This window comes from Chiloscyllium plagiosum, unplaced genomic scaffold (genome assembly GCF_037043375.1).
Source record: "Chiloscyllium plagiosum isolate Xiang-an unplaced genomic scaffold, Cpla_swu_hap1 HiC_scaffold_3, whole genome shotgun sequence".
NCBI classification, from domain to species: domain Eukaryota; kingdom Metazoa; phylum Chordata; class Chondrichthyes; order Orectolobiformes; family Hemiscylliidae; genus Chiloscyllium; species Chiloscyllium plagiosum.
This window is the reverse complement of record NW_028270141.1, coordinates 40930700-40954744: the sequence shown is the minus strand read 5'-3', so window position 1 is coordinate 40954744 and position 24045 is coordinate 40930700. Positions and strand designations below refer to the sequence as shown.

General features: G+C 39.3%; 1 protein-coding gene across 1 annotated transcript in view; it reads left to right on the top strand.

The window, feature by feature from the left end:
• disc1 (DISC1 scaffold protein) overlaps positions 1-24045 on the top strand; it is a 120447-nt gene that overhangs the window by 57889 nt on the left and 38513 nt on the right. The window contains exons 8-10 of the mRNA XM_043680138.2: positions 8310-8412; positions 15723-15911; positions 22312-22372. Of these exons, the coding sequence (XP_043536073.1) occupies positions 8310-8412; positions 15723-15911; positions 22312-22372 (353 nt within the window). The remainder of the gene's footprint in view (positions 1-8309; positions 8413-15722; positions 15912-22311; positions 22373-24045) is intronic.

Below are 24045 nucleotides of genomic sequence, written 5' to 3'. Positions count from 1 at the left end.
CTGTAGTCAGAGAGATTGAACTGTTTTACATAGATTTAGCAAACATTATTTGGTTTTTGTACTCTATTTCTCGATTTAGGAGTCCCATTGATTTTACAACCACTGATTTGTTGCACCATTACATACAATTACCTATATTTCATATGCAACCAGCTCCTTTTCATTGCACCTGGACCTGTGCAATTTCTGAACAACATCTAAAAAAAAATTGAATCTCATAAGCACTGTAAGCAGCAATCCCATGTGTGAATATGAATATCCTGAACATGTTCTATTAAAAATTGCAAAACCTTCCAACACAAATCTATTGTATAAATAGAAAAGTCAGGAAATGTGCAGTAAGCCAGATAGCATCTGTGGAAAAAGGAACCGTTTTAATACTTCATGTCTCCAATCTTCATGGATTCTGATGAAACATCTCTGCGCTGGCCTCTGCTTCTCTGTGCACTGATACCTGCAGGCACGCTGGACATTTCCAATGCTTCCTGTTTCTTTTGGGGAAAAACTATCATCTTTTGCCGGCCCTCAAACAACAGTGAGACTTCTTGTGAGTCTCTCATTCTGCTTCGTCAGAAAACCAAGCAGCAGCTGCCCTGAGTTGTGATCTACCATAACAGTAAACGTACTTTTTTTTTGTAAAAAAAGTCATTACGAAGTAAAGCAGTGAAGTTGGTAAGCAAAAAACATGCCAAGACAACAAATGAATGGTTTAAAAAAATATGAAATTAATTTTTAAAAAACCATTAAAAAGTACCAAGGAGCCTATCTAACTAATAAACTCATGTTTGCTGTTTTGCTTTATAAGCAGCATTAGGGAGGCCAGACCAGGGCCCCAAATCCTGATCACCAAAGTGGGAGGGGGAATGGACCCATACTAAGGAGTTGGGTTTAATTAACACCATTGCATTCACCTTTGGTAGCACACACATCAAGCTAATCTTGGTAGAACTCCTCTGGAACTGAGGATTAAAATCAGGTTGCTTTTCAGCCTGAGTTTTGCTCCACTTCTGACCTGGAGTATGAATAGATTTCTGGGGGTGGAGGGAAGGGATGTGTATGTCTGTGTCTGTCTTCATTAGCAACCTGTGTTTGTGTCCAACTCACTCCCAGTCTGTTAGTTCACACACGCTCTCACATTCAGTGACTCTCACTTGTGCCATTCAGTTGAGTGGATATACGCCTGATCAGAAGTTGCCTGGCCCAGTGCCAGTCATCATTAAGCAGCAACTTATTTTTGATTTTTGGTTTATTTTGATTTGAAATTGTGTGCATATAGCCAGTTCAAATGAAAAAAATAAATTAGCAAGGATAATTGAACTGAAAATAAAATTACTAAGAATTCATGCTTACCACACACGCATGTAGCAATGATATTTGACTTTAGTGGTCAAAACGGAGAACATATTATCAATTGTACAGGAAGCTAATAATAAATCTAAAGACCTAATTAAGAAATTAATCATGCAATCAGTATTAATGTGACTTATGGTCATAATTAAGGTATTGTGAACAACACAGAAATAAGAGTAATGGTAATGGCCTGTTAGTCATGTTTACTAATGCTTTCCTTCTGTGTGGCTTGAAGTTTAATGAAGAGTTGATTATCTCAGAGGATATTGATGAAATACTCTAACTGTCTTCTGTGACAGTCCAAATATACCATATATCGACACAAATACAAAAGGTATTGTTACTGTGTGGTTATATCACCTAATAATAAGTTAGCTGGTTTAAAAAGAAGTGCACCTTGAGAAAATCTGATGTGGGACCTTTAATAAAATAATTATTTTAGATTAGATTTAGATTAGATTCCCTACAATGTGGAAACAGGTCCTTCGGCCCAACCAGTCCACACTGACCCTCCGAAGAGTAACCCACCCAGACCCATTTCCCTAATGCACCTAACACTTTGGGCAATTTAGCATGGACATGACCTGCACATATTTGGACTGTGGGAGGAAACCGGAGCATCCGGAGGAAACCCATGCAGACGCTGGGAGAATGTGCAAACTCTACACAGACAGTTGCCCGAGGCTGGAATCGAACCTGGGACCCTGGTGCTGTGAGGCAGCAGTGCTAACCACTGAGCCACCGTGCCACCCTCACGCCACTCTGTCCCCCTAACTCTGAAGGTTTCTTGTGAGAGGTATAACGATGCCCAAACCCAGACCTCTAGAAGGCACAGGCCTAAGTGGTTAGCACTGTATACTTCCCTCCTTCTCGGAACCCCTTCCTGGTACTTATGGCTTTTATACTAGGGTCTGAAAAGAAGTGGCTGCAACTATGGTTGATGCATTAATTGTGAACTTGCAAAATCCCAGCAAATTGGAAAATTACAAATGCAGGATCTCGATTCATGAAAAAAGGGAGGCCGAAAGCTGCAGGGCAGTTTGCCCACATCTATCATAAAGAAAATATTGAGTCCTTTGTTGAGCTGGGAAGAATCATTATAAAATCAAGTACAGTCAACATGGTTTTGTATTAGAATTATCATAGTTTACTAATTTATTCTAGCTGTAAGGACTATGTCTTTTTACTTTTGTGATTTGAAAAACTGGTCATATAAAAGTAAAAATCAACATCATCCCAGAGGATGATAGGGCTTGTCTCTCATTAGAGAGAAATGACTGGTGGTGAGTTTACTCTGGGGGTCACACCTCAGACAAGGAATGGGGTTGAGAAGGTGAGGCCTTCATGGTAGGATCACCCAGTTTGGGAATTGAACCCACACTGTTGGTAGCACTCTAAAGAAAACTGTATTAAAAAACAAGGATTTGCATGGATGGCTGCATAATTTCACAGCAAGATACCTATTGTGAACTCTATTCATATGACTATCGTTTCCTGCAATATGCAGACGATTAGGAATGGAGAAATTATTTACAAGTAAAGCTGATTTGTTCTTGGCTAACTGAACAGGTTGGAACTGGAAACAAGTTGCAAAGACACAGACAAACTTAAAAGAAGAAAGAATGTGTACAATCGATCTCCCCAACAGAAACTGCCTGTTTTCTGCAGTAAAAAAAAACTCAGTTTAAACTTGAAAGAAACTAGTAATCTTTCCTGCAGCAGATTTGTGAGCTATGAAGTGTGATTTAATAAATGAGAGACATTTTCCAAGTAAATCAATAGTTTTATGCTGCTTACAAACCAATGGATGCTTCTGGAGAAAGACAGACAGCTGAACACCAGGGACCTAACTAGCCAATGGAGGACCGAAAGGTCTGTTTCTGTGCTGTTTGACTCTATGGCTGTATGTCAGCATCAGAACTGGGAAGCAAAGGAACCTGAACTGTTTTCCTTTTGTTTTTCCCCTATTCTGCCAATACAGGGGAACCTCAAGTATCCGAAAGTGATGGGCAGGCACTATTTCTTTCGGATAATTGATTAAATGCCTTTCCTCTGGGGCTCTGATTTTTTAAAGTCTGCTCCTCATTCAGGAGACTGCAGCAGCACACAGCGCGTGAGGCCCCCCCCCCCCACCCGTACACCACTCCCAACCCCATGCAACACCGCTCCCCTGCCCCCAACCTTGTGCAACACCCCCCCGCCCCCAATCCCATGCAACACCGCCCCCAACACCATACGCACCTGCCCTCTCTCCAGGGCAGCAGCACTGGACACCAACAACAATACTGCTTCAGTTGCCTTTGTGGGGTAAGTCTCCAAATAGAGTGCGTGCGCGCGCGCGCGCACACACACACACACACACACGCAGCTTTTTACTGCCCTGTACAGGACAATGTTGGAAAGATTAATCCGGGGAAGGGGGGTTTAGCATACACCCCTGTGTAGAACTCCAGGGAAAGTGTGGGGAGGGAGAAAGGGCAGGCAGTCAGTCATTTGGAGACGGTGCCTGTTTAATAACTGTAAACAAAAGACGTGATCACTGTTGGAGATATGTCTTTGATGTAATGTTTCCATCGGGACCTTGAGATCACCTTCGGATAATCAGCAAGGGGCCTGGTAATCCCTTCTCTAGCTTCCCGCAGAGTTCTAGGGTACACCTGATCAGGTCCTGTGGATTTATCAACCTTAAGACATGTTTTAAGACAACCAGCACCACCTTTCTGTAACATGGGCATTTTTCAAGATTTATTTCCCCACATTCTATATCTTCCATGTCCTTCTCCACAGTAAACACACGTTTAGTGTCTTCCCCATCTCTGCGGTTCCACACGTAGGATGCGTTGCTGATGTTTGAGGGTCCCTATTCTCTCCCTAGTTATCCTTCTGTCCTTAATGTATTTATGAAATCCCTTTGGACATGTTTGATGGATTTTGTGATGGCTCTTAATTATTAGATTAGATTAGATTAAGTCCACTCTGAACCTCTGAAGAGCAACCCATCCCATTCCCCTACATTTACCCCTGACTAAAGTACCTAACACGAGGGGCAATTTAGCATGGCTAATTCACCTAACTTGCACATCTTTGAACTGTGGGAGGAAACCCACGCAGACACTGGGAGAATGTGCAAACTCCACACAGATAGTTGCCCCAGGTGGGAATTGAACCTGGGCAACAGTGCTAACCACTGAGCCACCGTGCCGCCCATAAACGTAGCTGCCCAAATGTCTTTCTCATAGAATCCCATGCCCATACTCTACATCCATCCCTGACAAATTCACCCAACATGCACATTCCTGAACACTCTGTGCAATTTACCATGGCCAATTCACGTAACCTACACATGTTTAGACTATGGGAGGAAACTGGAGCACCTGGAAGAAACCCACACAGACACTGGAAGAACGTACAAACCCCACAGAGACAGTCGCCCCAGCTGGAATCGAACCCAGGTGCCTGACGCTGTGAGGTAGCAGTGCTAACCAATGAGCCACTGTGCCACCAAAGCATGTTCCACCAAAGCAAATTCCAAACATGAACTGAAAGCTCTGCACTGTCTGGGGAGTCTGGTAAATGAGCTATTTGGAGGTTTATATACTCTCTCCTACACCATGACTTCATCTCTGCTTGTTCCCAGTAAAGTTTTTTGATGTGCTTGATGCCTTCCTGAAAGAACCCCCTGTATTTTCTGCAGCTCTACCTTATAAACTGGGATGTTTCAATGTGTTTTTGAGACAGAAATGCGAAGTTGTACTCCTGTACCACATGGTTTACTGTAGTCAGGTGACCACTACTGCGAGGCACTTAAAGGCATCCATCTTGTAGCCAGTTCAATCAGTGCACTAATAATTCTGCAAGCTGAACTGACATTAAATGTAAAAGAGTCATACAGAAGTATAACTACTGAACTACTAAACAGAAGGACACTGGGAATGCTGCTAAAAGCTACAATAAAGAAAAAAAGTAAATGGATCACAGTTGAATACTTGTAAGATACTGGCTGAAACTTTTCCTTTCCTGGTGCCTGTCAAAATTAAAGACAGTAAGAAATGCAACTGCAATGGCAGAACTGCGAGATTTACAGACATATTGAACAGACTAGAGCAGCTATGATTAACTTGAGTTTTATCAGTATTGGGGAAATAGTGTTTTAGGCTTCTCCACCTTCAATCTCTCTGAAAAACAGAAAAGCACAGATGGCAGAAACTTGGATGGTCTTACAGCTCAAATCCAAATTCTGAAATCCAAGAGAACTTAGCTTATGAATGATATTTGTTATTGTTAGGTCTCAAGGTGATTCCGTAGATCAATATGTAACTACAGAATCCTGTGAATTTGCACAACTGAAAGATTAATTAAAGACAGGTTTATATTATACATAAGTGATCTCAGTGGCAGCACATCTACTGAGAGAGGCTAAACATACACTCAGGAAAATGATTGAGAGTTTGCAGAAGCATTAAGGTCGTGAAGCAACAGCTAGAGCAGGTTCATAGCAGAACAGACCAGATCTATCGTTATGTTGATAAGGCAAAAGTGCAAAAAGATCATCGTTGGTAATCACTCACTAACGAGTATGTTTGTCCACCTAGGAAATTCCGTGTCACTAGTCTTGGGTTCTCTGGGTCCCTACATGCTGATTAACCCAATCCTAGAGCTGTACCTGACCACACATTTGGCAGGTGTTTCTGGATGGTGGAAGTGGTCCTTGGTCTTGAGATTGCTGGCATTTCTTTCTTCTGTTACTTTTCTGTATCTCTTCTTGTGGATGGGTGTGCTCAAAAAATTGTGTCCCCTCATAACAGCAGTTTGTTCCAAATTGGTTTCTTCTGAATGTTGGTCTCCCATGCATTGACATCTATGTTACTTTTCTTGAGGAAAGCTTTCAAGGAATCTTTGAAATGCTTCCTTTGTCCTCTTCTCACTTGAGTGCCTTCCCTGAATGGGCAAAGAAGATTTGCTTTGGCAGTCAGAACTCAGGCAATCTAACCTGTAGCTGGCCACCAGAGTTGGTTTCAGATGATTGTAGCCTCAATGCTGGTGCAAATGGCTGCTCAAGGATATTGGTGTTAGTATGTCTGTCTTCCTAGCTGATGTGGAGAATCCATCTTAAACAACTTTGATGGTACTTCTCAAGGGTTTTGAGGTAGCGTCTTTATGTAGTCCAATCTTCTCAGCCATGCAGAAGGGTTGTAAAGGGTTGGAAACCTTATACACAAGAATCTTGGCATCAACACGGATGTCATGATAATTGAAAACTCTAATCCTTGGGTATCTGAAGGCCTACTCACTGATTGGATATGATGTTTAATCTTCGCATTGAAATCAGTCTTAGATGAGACATAGCTTCCCAGGTAGGGGAAATAGTTCATACTTTGGAGAGTGTCTCTATTGAACTGAATAGAGGGATGAACTAGAACTTTACGTGGGTCAGATTAGTAAAGATTTGAGTCTTCATGAGGTTGCTACTGAGACAAGTTCTTTTGGTAGCTGTTGCAAAGGTATTAGGTGGAGCTTAAAGATTCTCTGTCAAGAGGGCAGAAATGACATAATCATCTGCATATTGAAGTTCCACAAAAGATGTCATAGAATCATAGAGATGTACAGTGACATTCCTTACTGGATTTCAACCAGTTGACCTTGAAAAATTTTCTATCCATCCTGTAGACAATGTCCATACCACTGGTAAGCTCGTTCTTGACAAGACGAAGAATGGTGGCAATGAAGATGGAGAAAAGGGTGGGAGTGATGGTATATTTGATGGAGCTTCATCTTGACCTCAGAGGATTCTGTCATATTACCATTGATGAGGACAGTCATCAACATCTCGTCATGGAGGAGATGGAGAATGTTGATTGAATTTGACTGGTCAGTTGGCCTTTGATAGGATCTTCCACAGCACTTCCTGATTGACTGACTGGTACAGACAAAGAGCAGGATGCAAATACTGCAGAAAACAGCACACAAAGGAAAATAAAGCATTTCCATTTTGGGGAAAGTCTCACTGGAAGAAGCAGATTTATTTTGTATATGTGTTTGGCCAAAAAAAGGCCATTAGGTGTGGATGGCCACATGAGAGATATCTGACATGACGTATTCCATGCAGTATGTTCAGTCAGTTCAATAGGTGGTTACAGGTTTGTGGTAGTTGGAATGATGACTGCAGAAGGAGAAGATTGGGTCAAGACTTCAATGGCCAGGCTGGCATTTGGTGTCCATTCCTGAATGACCTTGAGCTGCTTTCTTGAACCATTGCAGTCCATTTAGTGTATGTAAACCCACAGTGCTATTAGGGAGGGAAATCCAAGATTTTGAGCTAGTAGCAAGGAAAGAATGACATTATATTTCCAAGTTAAGATGGTGACCTGGAAAATTTTTTTTTCACTGCAAACAGCCAGGAAAACGTGAACTTACTGTCTGTATTGAACCACAATCATAGGAAACCTGAGCACTCCCAACAGTGAAGTTGCTGCAAGAATGAGTGACAGATATGACATAAAGGAAGATCATCCAGATAAATAGGCAATAATGTGCACAAGTATTATTAAGAGGCTGTCACAATTTAAAAACTATGCACAATTTGGTGTCGAGACTGTGTAAATAATGAATTGCTAATACATGAGAATAGTTGTATACATAATGAGTAAGTTGGACAATTCGCAATGGAAATGATAAATACCTACATGTTCTTTTGTTTGAAAAGAAGGTGTTTAAGATAGAAATACAATGCTTCACTAATGTTCTCTGCTTGCGTTTGTCATGTGACCTCTACTATCATACAGCTCGTTCAACAAAGACACAGTCCAAGCCAGACTGTTACAAGCTCGTGGGACAACAATGTGCTTTATTAAGCAATGCTGTATCATAGTTTTAAACATTGCAGTTCACATTTTGTATTTTCTGCAACCTACGAATGGCATATTAGTTTTCATAAATTGTTTGTATGTTTACACATTTAGATCTTCACTAGCCAAAGACTATGCAGCAAACTGAGTGAGAAGGCGAGTGACATTGAAATGCAGCTTCCAATTCTCTTAGAAGCCAAGATGTTAGCAATATCAGGTAAGTTGTATATATTGTAATCAAAGCTAAGGATGGAAACTCGTCAAAGCAGCTGAAAGGAAAGTGACGAAGGGATATTTTAGCTAAACATTCGTTTAGAGAATTAGTTTCTGACTATCGTTTAGCATTGAGTCAAAGTCACAATGTATGGATAATTACTCTTAACTTTCGAGTAGCAAGAAATGGATTCCAGGAGTCTACACCTAGGGAACTATTCTAACTGGTATCCTTCATGGCTAGACCTTGGACTAGAAACAGGTCATCGTTTAGATTGTTGCCTTCCTATGTTGGTAAGAATCAAAGCAAAAAAACACTTAACTCTTAAAAATGCTAAAGAGAATGAACCAAATGGAACAAGGGTCTATTCTTGAAGACTGCTATTCAGTCTCTGAAAGCTTTTTAAATTTGGGTGTATTTTGTGTCATAATGCCTTATGTACAATAGATAGGATTATGAAATAAACATTTGGGTTTACTATTTGGTTTGTTCATTTATTTATATATTAAACTCTTGTCTTCTGGCTCACTAAAGTATTAGTGTTTTGAACTATGCAAAATGCACATGGATACACGAAATATCAAAGCATTCCATTAATTTAGCATGAGACTGTTATATCCCTGAGCTGTACTACATTTCTGGATCGATATTAGACAGTAAAGGTAAATCCCTCATCATGAACGATGCCAGTTTCACTCACTGCAGGCTGCTGTTGCTGAACTTAAACAAATTCGTAGACAAGGTGAGAAATTTGAAGCAATGGATCACTTAGCCAATTGTTAAGATGTGCAATAGACTGGCACCTTAAAACACTTTTGAACTGGAAGTTATTCTCCTTTTTCAGTTTTAGTATTTAGCTCACAATGAAATGGAATTCATGATGACAAACTTGTTAGAGTTTTTTGAAGATATTACGTGTAGTAATGATAAAGACAATTTGATGTATTTGGATTTTTAGAAGACTTTTGATATTGTCCAAGATAGAAAGTTATTAAATAAAATTTGAGTACATGAATTGGGGGAAATATAATGGTATGGATCCGGAATTAGTGAAGAGGCAGAAAGCAGAGAATAGATTGATCATTCTCCGGTTGGCAGGCTGTTACTAGTGGGATACCACAACTGTTCGCAATCTATATAAATGATTTGGACATGGAAACCGGTTGAAATATTTCCAAATTTGCAAATCCAAAGCTAGTTAGAAATGCAAATTGTGAGGAGGATTCCTGGAGTTCTCGAGAAGTTGGATAAGCTAAGTGAATGGGCTAAAGTATGGCAGCTTGAAAATAATGTGAATAATTGTAAAGGTATTTACATTGTTAGAAAAAAACAAAGGCTCAACAGCTTCTCACCATTTAAGAAATATTCTGCAAGGGACCTTGGATTTCTTGTACACTAGTTATTTCAAGATGACATGCAGGTGTAGAAAGCAATTAGGAAATGATATAAATAGTGGCACTTTGAAAAATGTCTACATTACAGAAGAGGAGGTGCTGAACGTCTTAAAACAGAAAGGTTGATAAATCCACTGGACCTGATCAAGTGTACCCTAGAACTCTATGGGAAGCTAGTGAAGTGATTGCTGGGCCCCTTGCTGAGATATTTGGATCATCAATAGCCACAGATGAGGTGCAGGAAGACTGGAGGTTGGTCAATGTATTGCCACTATTTAAGAAAGGTGATGAGGAAAAGCCAGGGAACTATAGACTAGTGAGCCTGACATTGGTGGCAGGCAAGTTGTTGGGGGGAATCCTAAGGGACAGGATTTACATGTATTTAGAAAGGCAAGGACTGATCAGGGATAGTCAACATGGCTTTGTGCGTGGGAAATCATGTCTCACAAACTTGATTGAGTTTTTTTGAAGAAGTAACAAGGAGGATTGATGAGGTCAGAGCTATGGACTTCAGTAAGGCATTCAACAAGGTTCCTCATAGTAGACTAGTTAGCAAGGTTAGATCTCTTGGAATACAGGGAGAACTAACCATTTGGATACAGAACTGGCTCGAAGATGGAAGATGGATAGAAGGTAGAAGGTGATGGAGGGTTGCTTTTCAGACTGGAGGCCTGTGACCAGTGGTGTGCCATTAGGATAAGTGCTGGGTCCACTGCTTTTCATTATTTACATAAATAATGTGGATGTGAATATAGGGGGTATAATTAGTAAGTTTGCAGATGACACCAAAATTGGAGGTGTAGTGAACAGCAAAGAAGGCTACCTCCGATTACAACAGGATCTTGATCGGATGGGCTAATGGTCCGAGGAGTGGCAGTTGGAGTTTAACTTGAATAAATGTGAGGTTCTGCATTTTGGAAAGGCAAATCAGGGCAGGAGTTATACACTTAATTTTAAGATCCTGGGGAGTGTTGCTGAACAAAGAGACCTTGGAGTGCAGGTTCACAGGTAGATGGGATAGTGAAGAAGATGTTTGGTACGCTTTTCTTTATTGGTTAGAGCATTGAGTATAGAAGTTGGGAGGTCATGTTGCGGCTGTACAGGACATTAGTTAGGTGACTTTTAGAATACTGTGCAATTCTCGTCTTTCTGCTATGGGAAAGATGTTGAGAAACTTGACAGGGTTCAGAAAAGATTTACAAGGATGTTGCCAGGGTTGGAGGGTTTGAGGCAAATGGAGAAGCTGAATAGGCTGAGGCTATTTTCCTTGGAGCGTTGAGGGCTGATGGGTAACCTTACAGAGGTTTATAAAATCATGAGAGGCATGAATAGAATAAATAGACAAGGTCTTTACCCTGGGGTGAGGGAATCCAAAACTAGAGGGCCAGGTTTTAGATGAAAAGGGAAAGATTTAAGAGACCCAAGGGGCAACATCTTCACGCAGAGGGTGTGCATATATAGAATGAGCTGCCAGAGGAAGTAGTGATGGCTGGTAGAATTGCAACATTTAAAATGCATCTGGATGGGTACGTGAATAGGAAGGGTTTAGAGGGATATGAGCCAAGTGCTGGCAAATGGGACTGAATTAATTTAGGATATCTGGTCAGCATGAACAAGTTGGACCGAAGGGTCTATTTCTGTGCTGTACATTTCTGATTCTATATGTTCATAACAAGTAGATTTGAGAACAGGAGTAATGATATCTCAGTTATGCAGAGCCTTTGCAGAGATGTCATTCTAGATACTGTGTACAGATTTTGTCCTTTTTACCTAAGGAAAGATATAGTTGCAACAGATTAGTCCCTGGGATAGCAGGATTGTTTTATGGAAAGATTAAGGAGGTTGGGTCTATATTCCATACAATATTGAAAAATAAGGGGTCATCTCATTTAAACTTGGAAAATTCTTCCAGGACTTGACAGGGCGAACTTTGGTGTTTTCCCTGCCTGATGAGTCTAAAACCTGTGGACATTTTGAACATATGAAATAGCCCAAATAGATCTTTCAGCCTCTTCAGTAAGTTTCACCATTCGGTAAGGTCATAGCTGATCTGTTTGTTTCAAAATTCCTATCTACCCTTGATCACCTTTTGATTTCCTTGTCTAACAAGAATCTATCTATGTTTGCCCTAAAAATAACCAATGACTCCACCCTCACTGCCTGTTGAAGCAGAGGTCCATTGTAGCGCAACCCTCTAAAAAGAAACATTTCCCCTCTTTTCCATCCTGATGGGCAACCCACAGTTTTAAAACAGTGCCCCCTCATGCTGGACTGACTCACAATCTTGTCAAGACCATCAGGATCTTGTATACTTTACTCTTCTAAACTCCAAAGGAAACAAGTGTTGTGTGTCCAACTCATCCTCTTAAGATAAACCATTCATTCTATATATTAGTCTAGTAACCTCCTCTGACCTGCAATGAACGCATTTACATTCTTCCATAAAAATGGGAACAAAAAATATTTGACATGTGGTTTCTCTAGTGCCCTGTGTAATGGAACCATAATACCCTTTTATATTAATTTCCTCTTATAGTAAAGTGTAGCATTCCGTTCGCCTTACTGATTATATGCTTTATCTGCACACTAACATTTTAGAGTAATAAGTCTGTGTTGGTCAAATACAAGCGCCTAACTATTCTAATTCCATTTTCCAGCACTTGGCCCATAGCCTTGTGTGCCTTGGCATTGCAAATGCACATCTCAATTCTTCTTAAATTCTTCCATCCTTACAGGCAGCGAGTTCCAGATTCCCACCACCCTATGAGTGAAAATATCGCATCCCCTCTAAACCTTCTGTCCCTTACCTTTAAATCTATGCCCCTTGGTCATTGATCCATTCACCATTAATATGCAACTCATTATTTTATACATCTCAATTGGTCGCCTCCTTTCCAAGGAAGGCAATCTATCCAGTCTATCCAATCTCCTCATAATCTATAATTATGAAGCAATGTCTTGGTAGATCTCCTCTGCACATTCTCCAGTGAAATCACATCCCTCTTATAATGTGAATTCCAGAACTGCGCACAGTACAGTAGCTGTGACCTAACCAAGAGTTTATAAAGTTCCAAGATAACCTCACTGCTCTTAAACTTTTCCTCAGCTAATAAAGGCAAATATCCCATATGATTTCTTAACTACATTGTCTACCTTGAGAGTGTGGTCCTGGAAAAGCACAGCAGGTCAGGAGCGGGAGAATCGACATTTCGGGCATATGCCCTACATCATCCTAATTCTCCTGTTCCTCTGATGCTGCCTAACCTGCTGTGCTTTTCCAGTTACACACACTCTACTCTGATCTCCAGCTTCTGCAGTCGTCACTTTCTCCTACATTATCTATCTGTCCAGCTAACTTAAGGGACTAGTGGACATGTACATCAAGACCCCTCTGATCCTTGGTCTTTCCCAGGCTCCTCTCATGTATTCCTTTGCTTTATTTATCCTGTCCAAGTTCACCACCTCATACTCAGCCAAATCAAATTCCATTTTCTACTGATCAGCCCATCTGAACACCTTCTCTATATCCTCCTGTGATCTAAGGCTATGCTCTTCATGATTTATCACCTCATCAGTTTTCTGCGAAATCTTCTGCCTCATTCAAAAAAAAATGTAAAAACCCTTCCACCTCAGTCATTCTCTATTGAAGTAATTCTCTACTTCTTTATTCTTCCTGCCAACTCATCTGCCCGCTCATTAGCCACCTCTTTTAAGATTCGAGCATGAAGTCCAACTTATCCCAAAGACTTGTCTGCCCACAGCTCCATCAATTTGCTTAATATCACTTTCCTTGTTAATATAGTTTCACTAAGTTCCTCTTTCCCCTTTCTATTTGCTGATTTGCTATTACTGGGATTTTTTTATCCTTTTTTGTGAAGACGGAAACAAAATATTTGTTCATTTCATCTGTTATTTCCTTAGTATCTATTATAAACTCTCCATTCTCACTCTCTTGATAATGAACACTCACTTTGCTTACTCTTTTCCTTTTTTGGAATCTAATCTCTCACCCTGAAGAAGCTTTTAGTCATTCTCTGCTTTTTGTTAATGTTCTGACCAATCATTTGACCTGTCACTCGCCTTTGCAAAGATATATGCTTTTTCCCTAAATTCTTTAGTTAACCATAAATAGTGGCTCCTCCGTTCAGAATTTTCTCTATAGTATGAATATACTTACTTTGAGTATTCTGAACTATCCTGTTAAATGTCTGTCATTGTGGCTCTGTTGATCTATCAGCTAGCCTAGTATGCTGGTTAACTTAAGATGGAACAGCTGCCATGCCCACATAGTTGCCATATATAGGTTTAATATGCTAATCTTTGCCCCACTCTTCCCCCTTTCAAATTGGAGTACCTAAAGAACTTGACAAAGTAGATGTCTTCTGAGGTTTGTGAATCTGTGGACTTCTTAACCACAGAGGGTTGTTGAGGCTGGGTCACTAAATATATTCAAAACTGAGATAGATTAAGGGAATTTAAGGTCATGGGGCAAAGTGGGGTAGAGAGTTATCAGATCAGTCATGCAAATCTCATTGAATGGCAGAGCACATTTGAAGAGGAAAATTGCCTACTTCTGTACCTTTGTCATATAATCTAATGGATGTAAAATTCAATCATGTGGTGGTTGCTAAAACCATGGGATGTCATTACTGTGAGGGCATTACTTAATCCTGTCACATTACACAAAACCAAAGCATAATATAACCTGACCTTTTTGGTCAGGACATGCCACTCTAAGAAACTATTTCCAATCTGATTTTTACCACTTATGTGTAGTCTAAATTCACCCTGATTTAATGCTATTTCTTGATTACAAACAGCCAGTATTTCTTCATGCTTGCTTATCTCCCTTTTTGATTATTGTTAGAGGTCCTGTAGACCATTTCTGTCTGAACTTTTTCCGTCTACTATTCCTCTTCATCATCCAAATAGATTCTACATCCTGATCTACTGAATCAGTGTTATCTCCTTCACCGAGCTTCCTATAGGCTCCGGATCTTGGATAGGCCATTTAAGACTGAGATAAGGAGGAAATTCTTCTCTTGGAGTGTGGTGAAAGTTTGGAATTCTTTACCCTAGAGGGCTATGGATTCAATGAATTAGCTGATTCACAACTGAAATCAATACTTTTCTGGAGACTAATGATACTAAGGAATATGTGGATAACATGTGAAAATAGCATTGAGGTAGATTATCAATCATGATCAGGTTGGTGGGCTGAATGGCCTACACATGTTCCTATTTTCTCATGTTCCTGTTATCTGTATCATTACTAAGACCTATATCCATAACATTATCTGTACCCAAGTGCAGCTTATTGCCACTAAAATAGTCACGCACCCCTGTCTCTTCTCGATGTACTCTCTGCATCTTTTAGGCCAAGCAGACCAACCTGCTCACCAATCACCTCACTGATCAATATTGATTCCTAGTTAAGTAATGCCTTGATTTTAAAAGGCTCACACTTGACTTCAATTCCATCATTGCCTTACCCTCCATTTCTCTCTTGTGTTTCCAGCTTTATAACATTCTAAGATCTAGACACTCATCAAATACTGATCTCTTCAATATCTGATTGTATCCATTCCACTGTTGCTGACTGTTTGTTTCTTCAGCCCTGAGCTCTTGAATTTCCTTTCTAAACCTGTTTGTCTCGACGTATTTCTTTTATTCTTTAAGATATTCAACAAAACCGATCTCTTTAACCAAACCTTTGGTCAGTTTTGCTCTATAAACATGGGTGCCTCTTGTCATTTCTTTTGTCCTGACCTCACTCCTTAAAGTACTTTTTTGACCATGCTTTTGGTCATCTGCACTAATGTTGCCTAATATGGCTTAATGTCAAATTTTGTATGTTAGTTCTCCTTGGGAAATTCAACTAAATTAATATTGCAATTTAAAAAGGTGATGTTTCTATAGGGCATGAATTCTCCACTGCAAAGGCCCTTGCTGAAGAGTTCAAATATTTGAATTCCAAGAAAATTGAACTTGAAGAACTTATCAATGACCTGCAGGATTTTAGTATTAAGAAGGCTCAACAATTAGAAACCATCAGGGAGGAATACAATAGTCTGAGGGCTCAACTGGATCAAAGAGAAGGATTATTTGGTGAGTTTCAGTTTTTTTTTGCTGATGGGTACATTAATGCAGCTGTCTAATTTGTCAAACCGTTATGATTGCAACATTTAGCAAAGTGGGTACAGGTTTTAAACCATACCGTACCCGTTCCCCCCTCCCCCAACCCCGACTGGGGACAAAGACTCAGGAAGCAGGAAGGATTCAGGCATTTGACAGACTTTATTATTATTGAAGCAACAACCAGTTAATGCAGGGAGATGGCCAAAGATCTTGCCCAAATCTGGCCTCTATGTGAGAGCCCAGTCCTTCTCTTAAACTACGGCTCAGATTGGATCAATGACACACTCTGGTTTTTATAGTGAAATACAGCATTTTTATACATTTTGTGATACAGTAATCGCATACAACATGATTACTCTGTCCTTCCCTCTTATTCTATAAATCCAATCCTGCGAAACGTCTAATTAATGATGGGCATTCCTATGGGCAGCCCCAGGTTCCCATGATCTCATGGTGTTTAACAGATATTGTCACCTTTCAATGCATCCTATTAATTCACATTCCAAAGTTACTGGTTATACTTCTTTGAGCCTGTCCCAGACTTGCTTATCTCCAAGAACTGCTTGAATTCTGTTGTTCATTGTATTCCATGTGCTATCTCCATTAATTCTGTTATTCCTCTTATATTTTCCACGGTCCCAATTAAAAATACAAAATACACTTGGTTCTTACTAACCTGATATAAGATTCATAGTATTAATCCCTATTGTAAAGTTAGTTGTACTTTTTAATAAGTTACGAATAATATATTTCATTTAGGGCATGCCAGGTATCTTTTTTTAAAGAGATAAGGAAAGCGTTTCATGAGACTAAATAAATTTCACATTTATGTTTAAATGTTTTCCCTAATGCTTCTATTATACTTCGGTTATATATGTATTCTGTATGATTATGTTGAAATATCTCTGATTGATTGTCTGAAGAATCTTTAACTAGAATCTATTTCTTAATATTGTGAATAACTTCAAAGAAACAACTGATTACTACAAAATAACTTTAGCTGTTGTTTTCATAGCTGTACAATGAGTTAGGCTGACTGTCTCATGGATTGAGATTTACACCCCTTGTTCTCACTGGCACTGTTCACCGAATGGGATAACATCCTTTCATTAAAGAGGCTGGAATCAATCACTTGTCATATTTTCATGAACTTGTGTTCCATACTTAGACATCCTCTTATCAAGCTGTCTTGGATGGCTGTGTAGGGCCTCCCATTGCACTTGGGGTACAAAAGACATTTTTGAAATTGGTCAGCACATTTTTGACAGAATTTTAATCCTTTAAATCAACCATGAGATTGAACTTCGCCATATATTTCTTGATCTCTGTTATTTTCTGTATTGGTTATATGAAGCACAAATAAAACTGACCCTGCCCTTGAAGGTAAAGGTTCCTCCCATACAACCTTTAACTGAATGGGTCACCTAATCTAATAGGTATAAGTATTTGCTGAGACATTAAATTAAATCCCATTACTTCTCTTACTCATCATGGAATTTGAAAGTTCCAAATGGCTTCCTGTTTTGGATTTTCATCAAGTGCAATGGGCCTTTATCTTCCCTTCAAGCTCTCCTTTAGGTTGGTTCTTCCCTTTTCTGAAAGTGGTAATTAAGGTCCTACAAAAGGTGTAGTAGGATTTTGACTCCCAACTAAATAGCTTGCTTTCTGTTTTGGAAACAAGTGCTGGGCAACTATTTTAAAAACCTGCCTAATAGTTGATTTAGGTTGATAGGTACGCAGCATTCATATCAAGTTTTCAGTTGACAGTCGCCTGTTTTGCAGCTGATAAAAGATGATGCATGTGTTGGCCTTGGAGGGGTTTCAGAGGAGGTATACAAGAATGATCGCAGAAATGAAGGGCTTGTCATATGAGGAGCGTTTGAGTATTCTAGGTCTGTTCTTGATGGAGTTTAGACAATGAGGGGGATCTGATTGAAACTTATAGAATACTGAGAGGCCTGAAAAGAATCGACGTTGACAAGATGTTTCCATTAGTAGGAGAGACTGGGACCTGAGAACACAGCCTCAGAGTGAAAGGATAATTCTTTAGATCTGAAATTATAGGCATTTCTTCAGCTAGCAGGTGGTGAAGCTGTGGCACTCATTGCAGAGAGGGTTGTGGAGACCAAGTCATTCAGTTTATTTAAGTTAGAGATAGATAAATTCTTGACTTGATAAGGGGATTAAGGGTTTTGGGGATTAGGCAGAGAGAAGATTTGAGAAACATATCAGCCATGATCAAATGACGGAGCAGACTAAATGGGCCAACTAGCCGAAATCTTCTCCTATATCTTATGGACCCAGTATCTCAGTGGGAGAAGGACAGAGAACAGCAAGCAGAAGAGTTATGATGAGAAGAAAATGTAGAGTTAGGAGTAACAGAGAGACAGTGAAAAAACAATAACACAAATGTTAGAAAATGATGAGAATAATTATTCACCAAATTAGTGTACAAGTGGCTTCAGAACTCACATTACATAGGATAAGTTCAATCTTCTGGAGTTAACAAAGCCATTATAGAATTCAGCCATTGAACCATTAACAGAAATGCCAGAAAAAACATTTAATAAAAATGAATTTGATTTGTTTAGTTACCACATATTAGTGCCGGTCCTGATCCCTACTCTGTGGCATTTACAATCGTAATATTTCGAGTCCAGTTCCAAAGAAGAGCGTATAATCTATGTTTCTGTCTTCCGACATTCTGTCTTCCGACTACCTGAGCTTCTCTAGCAATTTCTGTTTTTATTACGTGCCAGCAAGACACTGGAAGGATGGGAAGGAAAGTAATGAAACTATTTCAAACTTCATGATAATCAGAAGAGCAGAGAAAATGCTTCAAGGATGCCGTCAAAGCCCCCCTGACAAAATGTAATATCCCCACTGATTCATATGAATCTCTAACCCAAATTTGAAGCTGTATCAGCAAAAAAGCCAACCATTTTAAGTATCTTTAACAGGCCCAGCTGGAGGTTAAGTGCACATAGCAGAAGGAGCATGCAAAAACCCAAGAAACCCGCCTTCCTGCTTTAGCAACTGCTACCTGCTTCATCTCTGGCGGGGTTTGCAAATCCTGCATTGAACGATTTTGCTACCTTAAGAACTGCAACACTGGAGATAAAGAAAGTCATCCTCAATCCTGAAGGACTGCCTCAGGAGAAGACATGGGGTCTTAGTTTGTGCAAATTGCATATTGTGATAAAATTCCATTTTGCAGGTTTTTTTCATAGACTGTATGACTTAGGGATATCATGAAAGAGACTAATCTAAAGGCATTCCTTTTACTATGATAACAAGTGGTAAAGAAATGGAAAAGCATATTTGTAGAGAAAATACAGAAAGTTTCACAAGCTATAACAGGAACTTCAAATATTTTAATGTAATTGGAATAGGAATAATTTAAAAGGAAAATTATGTAAGATAAGTTCAATCTTCTGGAGTTATCAGAGTCATTATTGAATTCAGCTATTAAACTTTCAGTAGAAATGCCAGAAAAATCATTCAGTAAAAATGAATTAGATTTGTTTAGTTACCACAAATTAGCGGCTGTCCTGATACCTTCCCTGTTGTATTTGCACTTGAATATTTCAAGTCCAATTCTGAATCAGAGCCATATTATCTCTGTTTCTCTCTTCAGTCATGCTACTAGACTGAAGTAATGGAAAATGTTGGAGTCTGTTACAAAGAATGCGATAACAAGACATTTGGAAAGTGCCATCAGGATTATACAAAGTCAACATGGATTTATGAAAGGGAAACCTACTGGAGTTTTACTGAGGATGTCACTAGTAGTATAGAAGAGGGAGAACTATTCATTGTGGTCTTTTCAGATTTTCAGAAAGCTTTTGTTAAATTACAAGAGATTAATGTGCAAAATTAAAGCAGTAGGGATTGGTAGTAATATGTTGGCATGCAATGAGAATTTATTAGTGGACAGGAAACAGGTTGTCACTCGTGGGTCTTTTTCAGAGTAGAAGATGGTGATAAGTGGGGTACCTAGAGATCACTGCTTGACACCTAGCTAATTGTAATATACATTAATGATTTGGATGTGAGCATCAAGTGTAATATTTCCAAGGTTGCTAGTAGTGCAAAACAAAATAGGATTGAGAGTGGTGAGGAGGATGTAAAAAAGCTTCAGAGCAATTTAGGCAAGTTGAGAGGGTGGGCAATTGCAGTATAATGTGGTCAAATGTGAAATTGTCCACATTGTTGGGAAACCACATTATTATTTAAATGGTGATAGGTTGGAAAATGTTGATGTTCATATGCACACGTTACTGAAAGCAAGCATGCAGTTGCAACATGCAGTTATTGCAAGTGGGTTTGAGTACAGGTACAAGGAAGCCTTGCTGCAGTTCTGCAGGGCCTTGGTGAAGTTGCATCTGGAGTACTGTTTGCAGTTTTAGTCTCCTTAATTAAGAAAATATATACTTGCCTTGGAGGGAGCATAGCAAAGCTTCACCAGACAGATTCCTGTGATGGAAGGTTTGTCAAAACAGAAGAGATTAGAAGGACAAGGCCTGTATTCACAAGGTTAAAAATCACACAACACCAGGTTATAGTCCAACAGGTTTAATTGGAAGCACACTAGCTTTCGGAGCGACGCTCCTTCATCAGGTGATTGTGGAGTGCTCGATCGTAACAGAATTTATAGCAAAAGATTGCAGTGTGATGGAACTGAAATTATACATTGAAAAATTGATTGTCTGTTAAGCCTTTCATCTGTTAGAATACAGATGAAAGGCTTAACAGACAATCAATTTTTCAATGTATAATTTCAGTTACATCACACTGCAAATTTTTGCTATAAATTCTGTTACGATCGAGCCTTCCACAATCACCTGATGAAGGAGCGTCGCTCCGAAAGCTAGTGTGCTTCCAATTAAACCTGTTGGACTATAACCTGGTGTTGTGATTTTTAACTTTGTACTCTCCAGTCCAACACCGGCATCTCCAAATCATGTATTCACAAGAGTTTAGAAGAATGAGAGGGATCTCATTGAAACATTTTAAAGTTCTGGCAAGTTGGACATAGTGGATGCAGGACTTTGTTTTCCTTGGCCTGAGGACTCAGAACAAGGGGTTATGGTCTTAGGACATGCAGTAACTCACTTCAACCGAGATGAAGAGAAATTTGTTCACTTAGGAAGTGCAAGGGCAGGTTGCTGGCTTTCAGTGGCCCTCATCGATCAGGCACGAAGATCCTCCAAATGAGAGACACCTCTCCTTGAATGCTGCAAGCATTCTTGATGTATCTTCTAGAGTTTGTTTTGTGCATACTGACATAAAGTTGAAAGTGATCTGTCAAAAAGTTCTCATGTATATCTCCATGATTACATGTTTATTGTGAAGATCTTTGTTCTTAACTGGATTTTGCAGTCTCCTAAGATGATTGGGAGCAGTCATGTGCGAGCGTGGTTTCTATTGTACTTCAAAACCATGCATTTGCATAGGTGGTTGTCCTCCTGTCTTCTGTTCTGTATTTATCACAATACCATTTTCTTTTATCTTGTCCTAGCAATCCTGCCTTTTCCCCCATTATAGACCTTCCCTTTTGATCTTTGTTCATTTCCCACCCTTTCCCTGCCTCTATAGTTAAAAACCATTATGTTTCTTAACTTTTTCCTGTTCTGATGAAAAGTTCCTCCTCTTGCTGCACTGATATTTCCAGGCTTGCTGAATCATCCTGTCATTTGCTGTTCTAATAAATCTATTTGTCAGCATTCTTTGTCAAACAGCCAATTTTGAGCTGTTTGTATTGACAAGATTGTATGGCAATGATTAGTCTGAGGAGTGGTGAAATGGTATATCTGAATTACCGTCATTTTGCTTCCTTTGTCATTTCCTACCTTTTCTAAACTTCCAGCCTTAAATTGACTGAATTTTCTGACTGAATGAGGACCTATAGTTATAAAACAACTGCCTGGAGGATCTTCACTGATTACATTTTCTATGCAGTGAAGGTAAGTGAGTGATTTAGCGATCCTGCTGTGGAATTGGAAGAGTCATCAACAGCTTGTCCAAAATATGTAAATGAAATTTGGACCAAATTGAAAACCTAGCCAGGCCTTGCACTGTTTCGATGTAGGTTGCTTTTGCAGAACACATCTTTGGCCCAAAAACCGATCCGCTCTAATTTCTATCCCTTTATGTATATGCAATTACAAAATATGCAAAATGCTCAATTCTCTTTTTGGTTGTGAATCAGTTAATTGTTAAACTTAGTATAACTTTTAACTTAACATTTATTCATAATTATCTTGAAGATTGAATGGTACAGAATACCAATACATACAAATGTTTTGTGTTATTATGGTCACCAGAACGACTGAGAAATTTGTGATTCTTATTTTGTTTTCATTCGCAGAGAAGAACCTGAAGGAAAATATTTTTGCGTATATGAAAGTCCTAGACGACAAACTTTATAGGTAAGGCTTTCTTTGGATATAGGTAGCAATCTGCAGAATTTGAGATTTTAGTTTATGTATATTTTTAACAATAGTCATTCGGTAGTACAGAATTTGCATATTGCTGAACAAAATGTCTACCCTGTTCAGATCATTTCTTATTTCTTGAACAAATTTGTGAAGGCCTTAAGAAGGTCCTGAAAATTGGTCTTATACCCTAGGTTACCTTGGAAGGGTAAGGCATTTGAAAAGTTTGAGCACCAGGTGAAGCTAACTCTTTCACAATCCTGCTATGCAGTTGCAACATGGGTGGTGTTTGCTACTAACAGGATGCTGCTGTCAAGCTAAAAAGATAATCTACCTATTACACAAATGAGTAATATGGCATATGAATTTCAGTGCCAGTGTGACATATGTAGGCCATACATTTCAAAGGTTGACAGAACGCATCAAACAGCACATCCCTTTGGCTGTTTGCAACAAAGCAGGACATGACCGTACCCAACCAAACACTCTAGCAAAACTTTAAGGTGAAGTCTTGTTTTAAGGATACAAAGTTCTCTGCTGAAGTGATACAACCTGAGGAGATTAGTGTTTAATTTTATTTTGGTGAAGTAAGCTTCGGGTAAATCCCTGACCGAGGAGAGGGAAAATGCACATAAACTGTCTTTTGCTTTATAAAGCACTGTTGAGAAATTGATATGATAGCTGTGAAAATATGCACTTCTACATATTAAGTAAAGTCTTTGTTATCTAGTACATTACTTTCATGTATATTGAGTTTTACAAAACATTTGACTTTGCACTTTTAAATATAACTTATCATTGTACTGTTCCTATTTTCTTTCTCCACTGTGAAAATGCAAGTTGAAAAATGTTTTTCCTTTAAATTATGAACATTTCAGGAATTATATTTAGCATTATTGGCTCTTGCTCCAATCTGCAGCCAACTTTTGATGTGACAATACCATATATGAAAGCATTAACATTAGATTATGATAGGAAATGTCATATTCCTTGAAAGAAAGGAAATACCAAATATTCTGTACAAAATGGAACATATATGAAGTGATCATTTATCATACTATACAGTTCCTCCAACACAGCAGCACAGTGGTTAGCACTGCTCCCTCACAGCGCTAGGGTACCTGGGTTCGATTCCAGCCTTGGCCGACTGTCTGTGTGGAGTTTGCACATTCTCCCAGTGTCTGTGTAGGTTTCATTCGGGTGCTCTGGTTTCCTTCCACAGTCCAAAGTATGTGCTGGTTAGGTGAATTGGCTATGCTAAAAAACAAAATTGCCCCCTCGTATTCAGGAAAGTGCACATTAGCTGGGTTAGCCAGGGTTAAAACCCCAGGCTGGGTTATGGGGATAGAGTGGGGGATATGTATGGGTGGGATGCTCTTTAGAGGTCAGTGCAGACTCAATAGGTCAAATGGCCTCTTTCTCCATTGTAGGAATTTTAAAATTAGAACCAGAACTTTTAGGAGTGAAGGTCGGGAAACATTTCTGCATGCAAAAGGTGAGAGAAGTTTGGAAAATCCTTCATTAAAGGGCAGTTGATAGGTTTGTTATGACTTTTAATTCTAAGAAATGTTATTAAGGGAAGTAGGGCAAAGGCAGGTGTGTGGAATCAAGTCATGGTCTCATTGAATGATGAAATAAGTTTGTGGAGCTAAATAGCCTACTTCTAT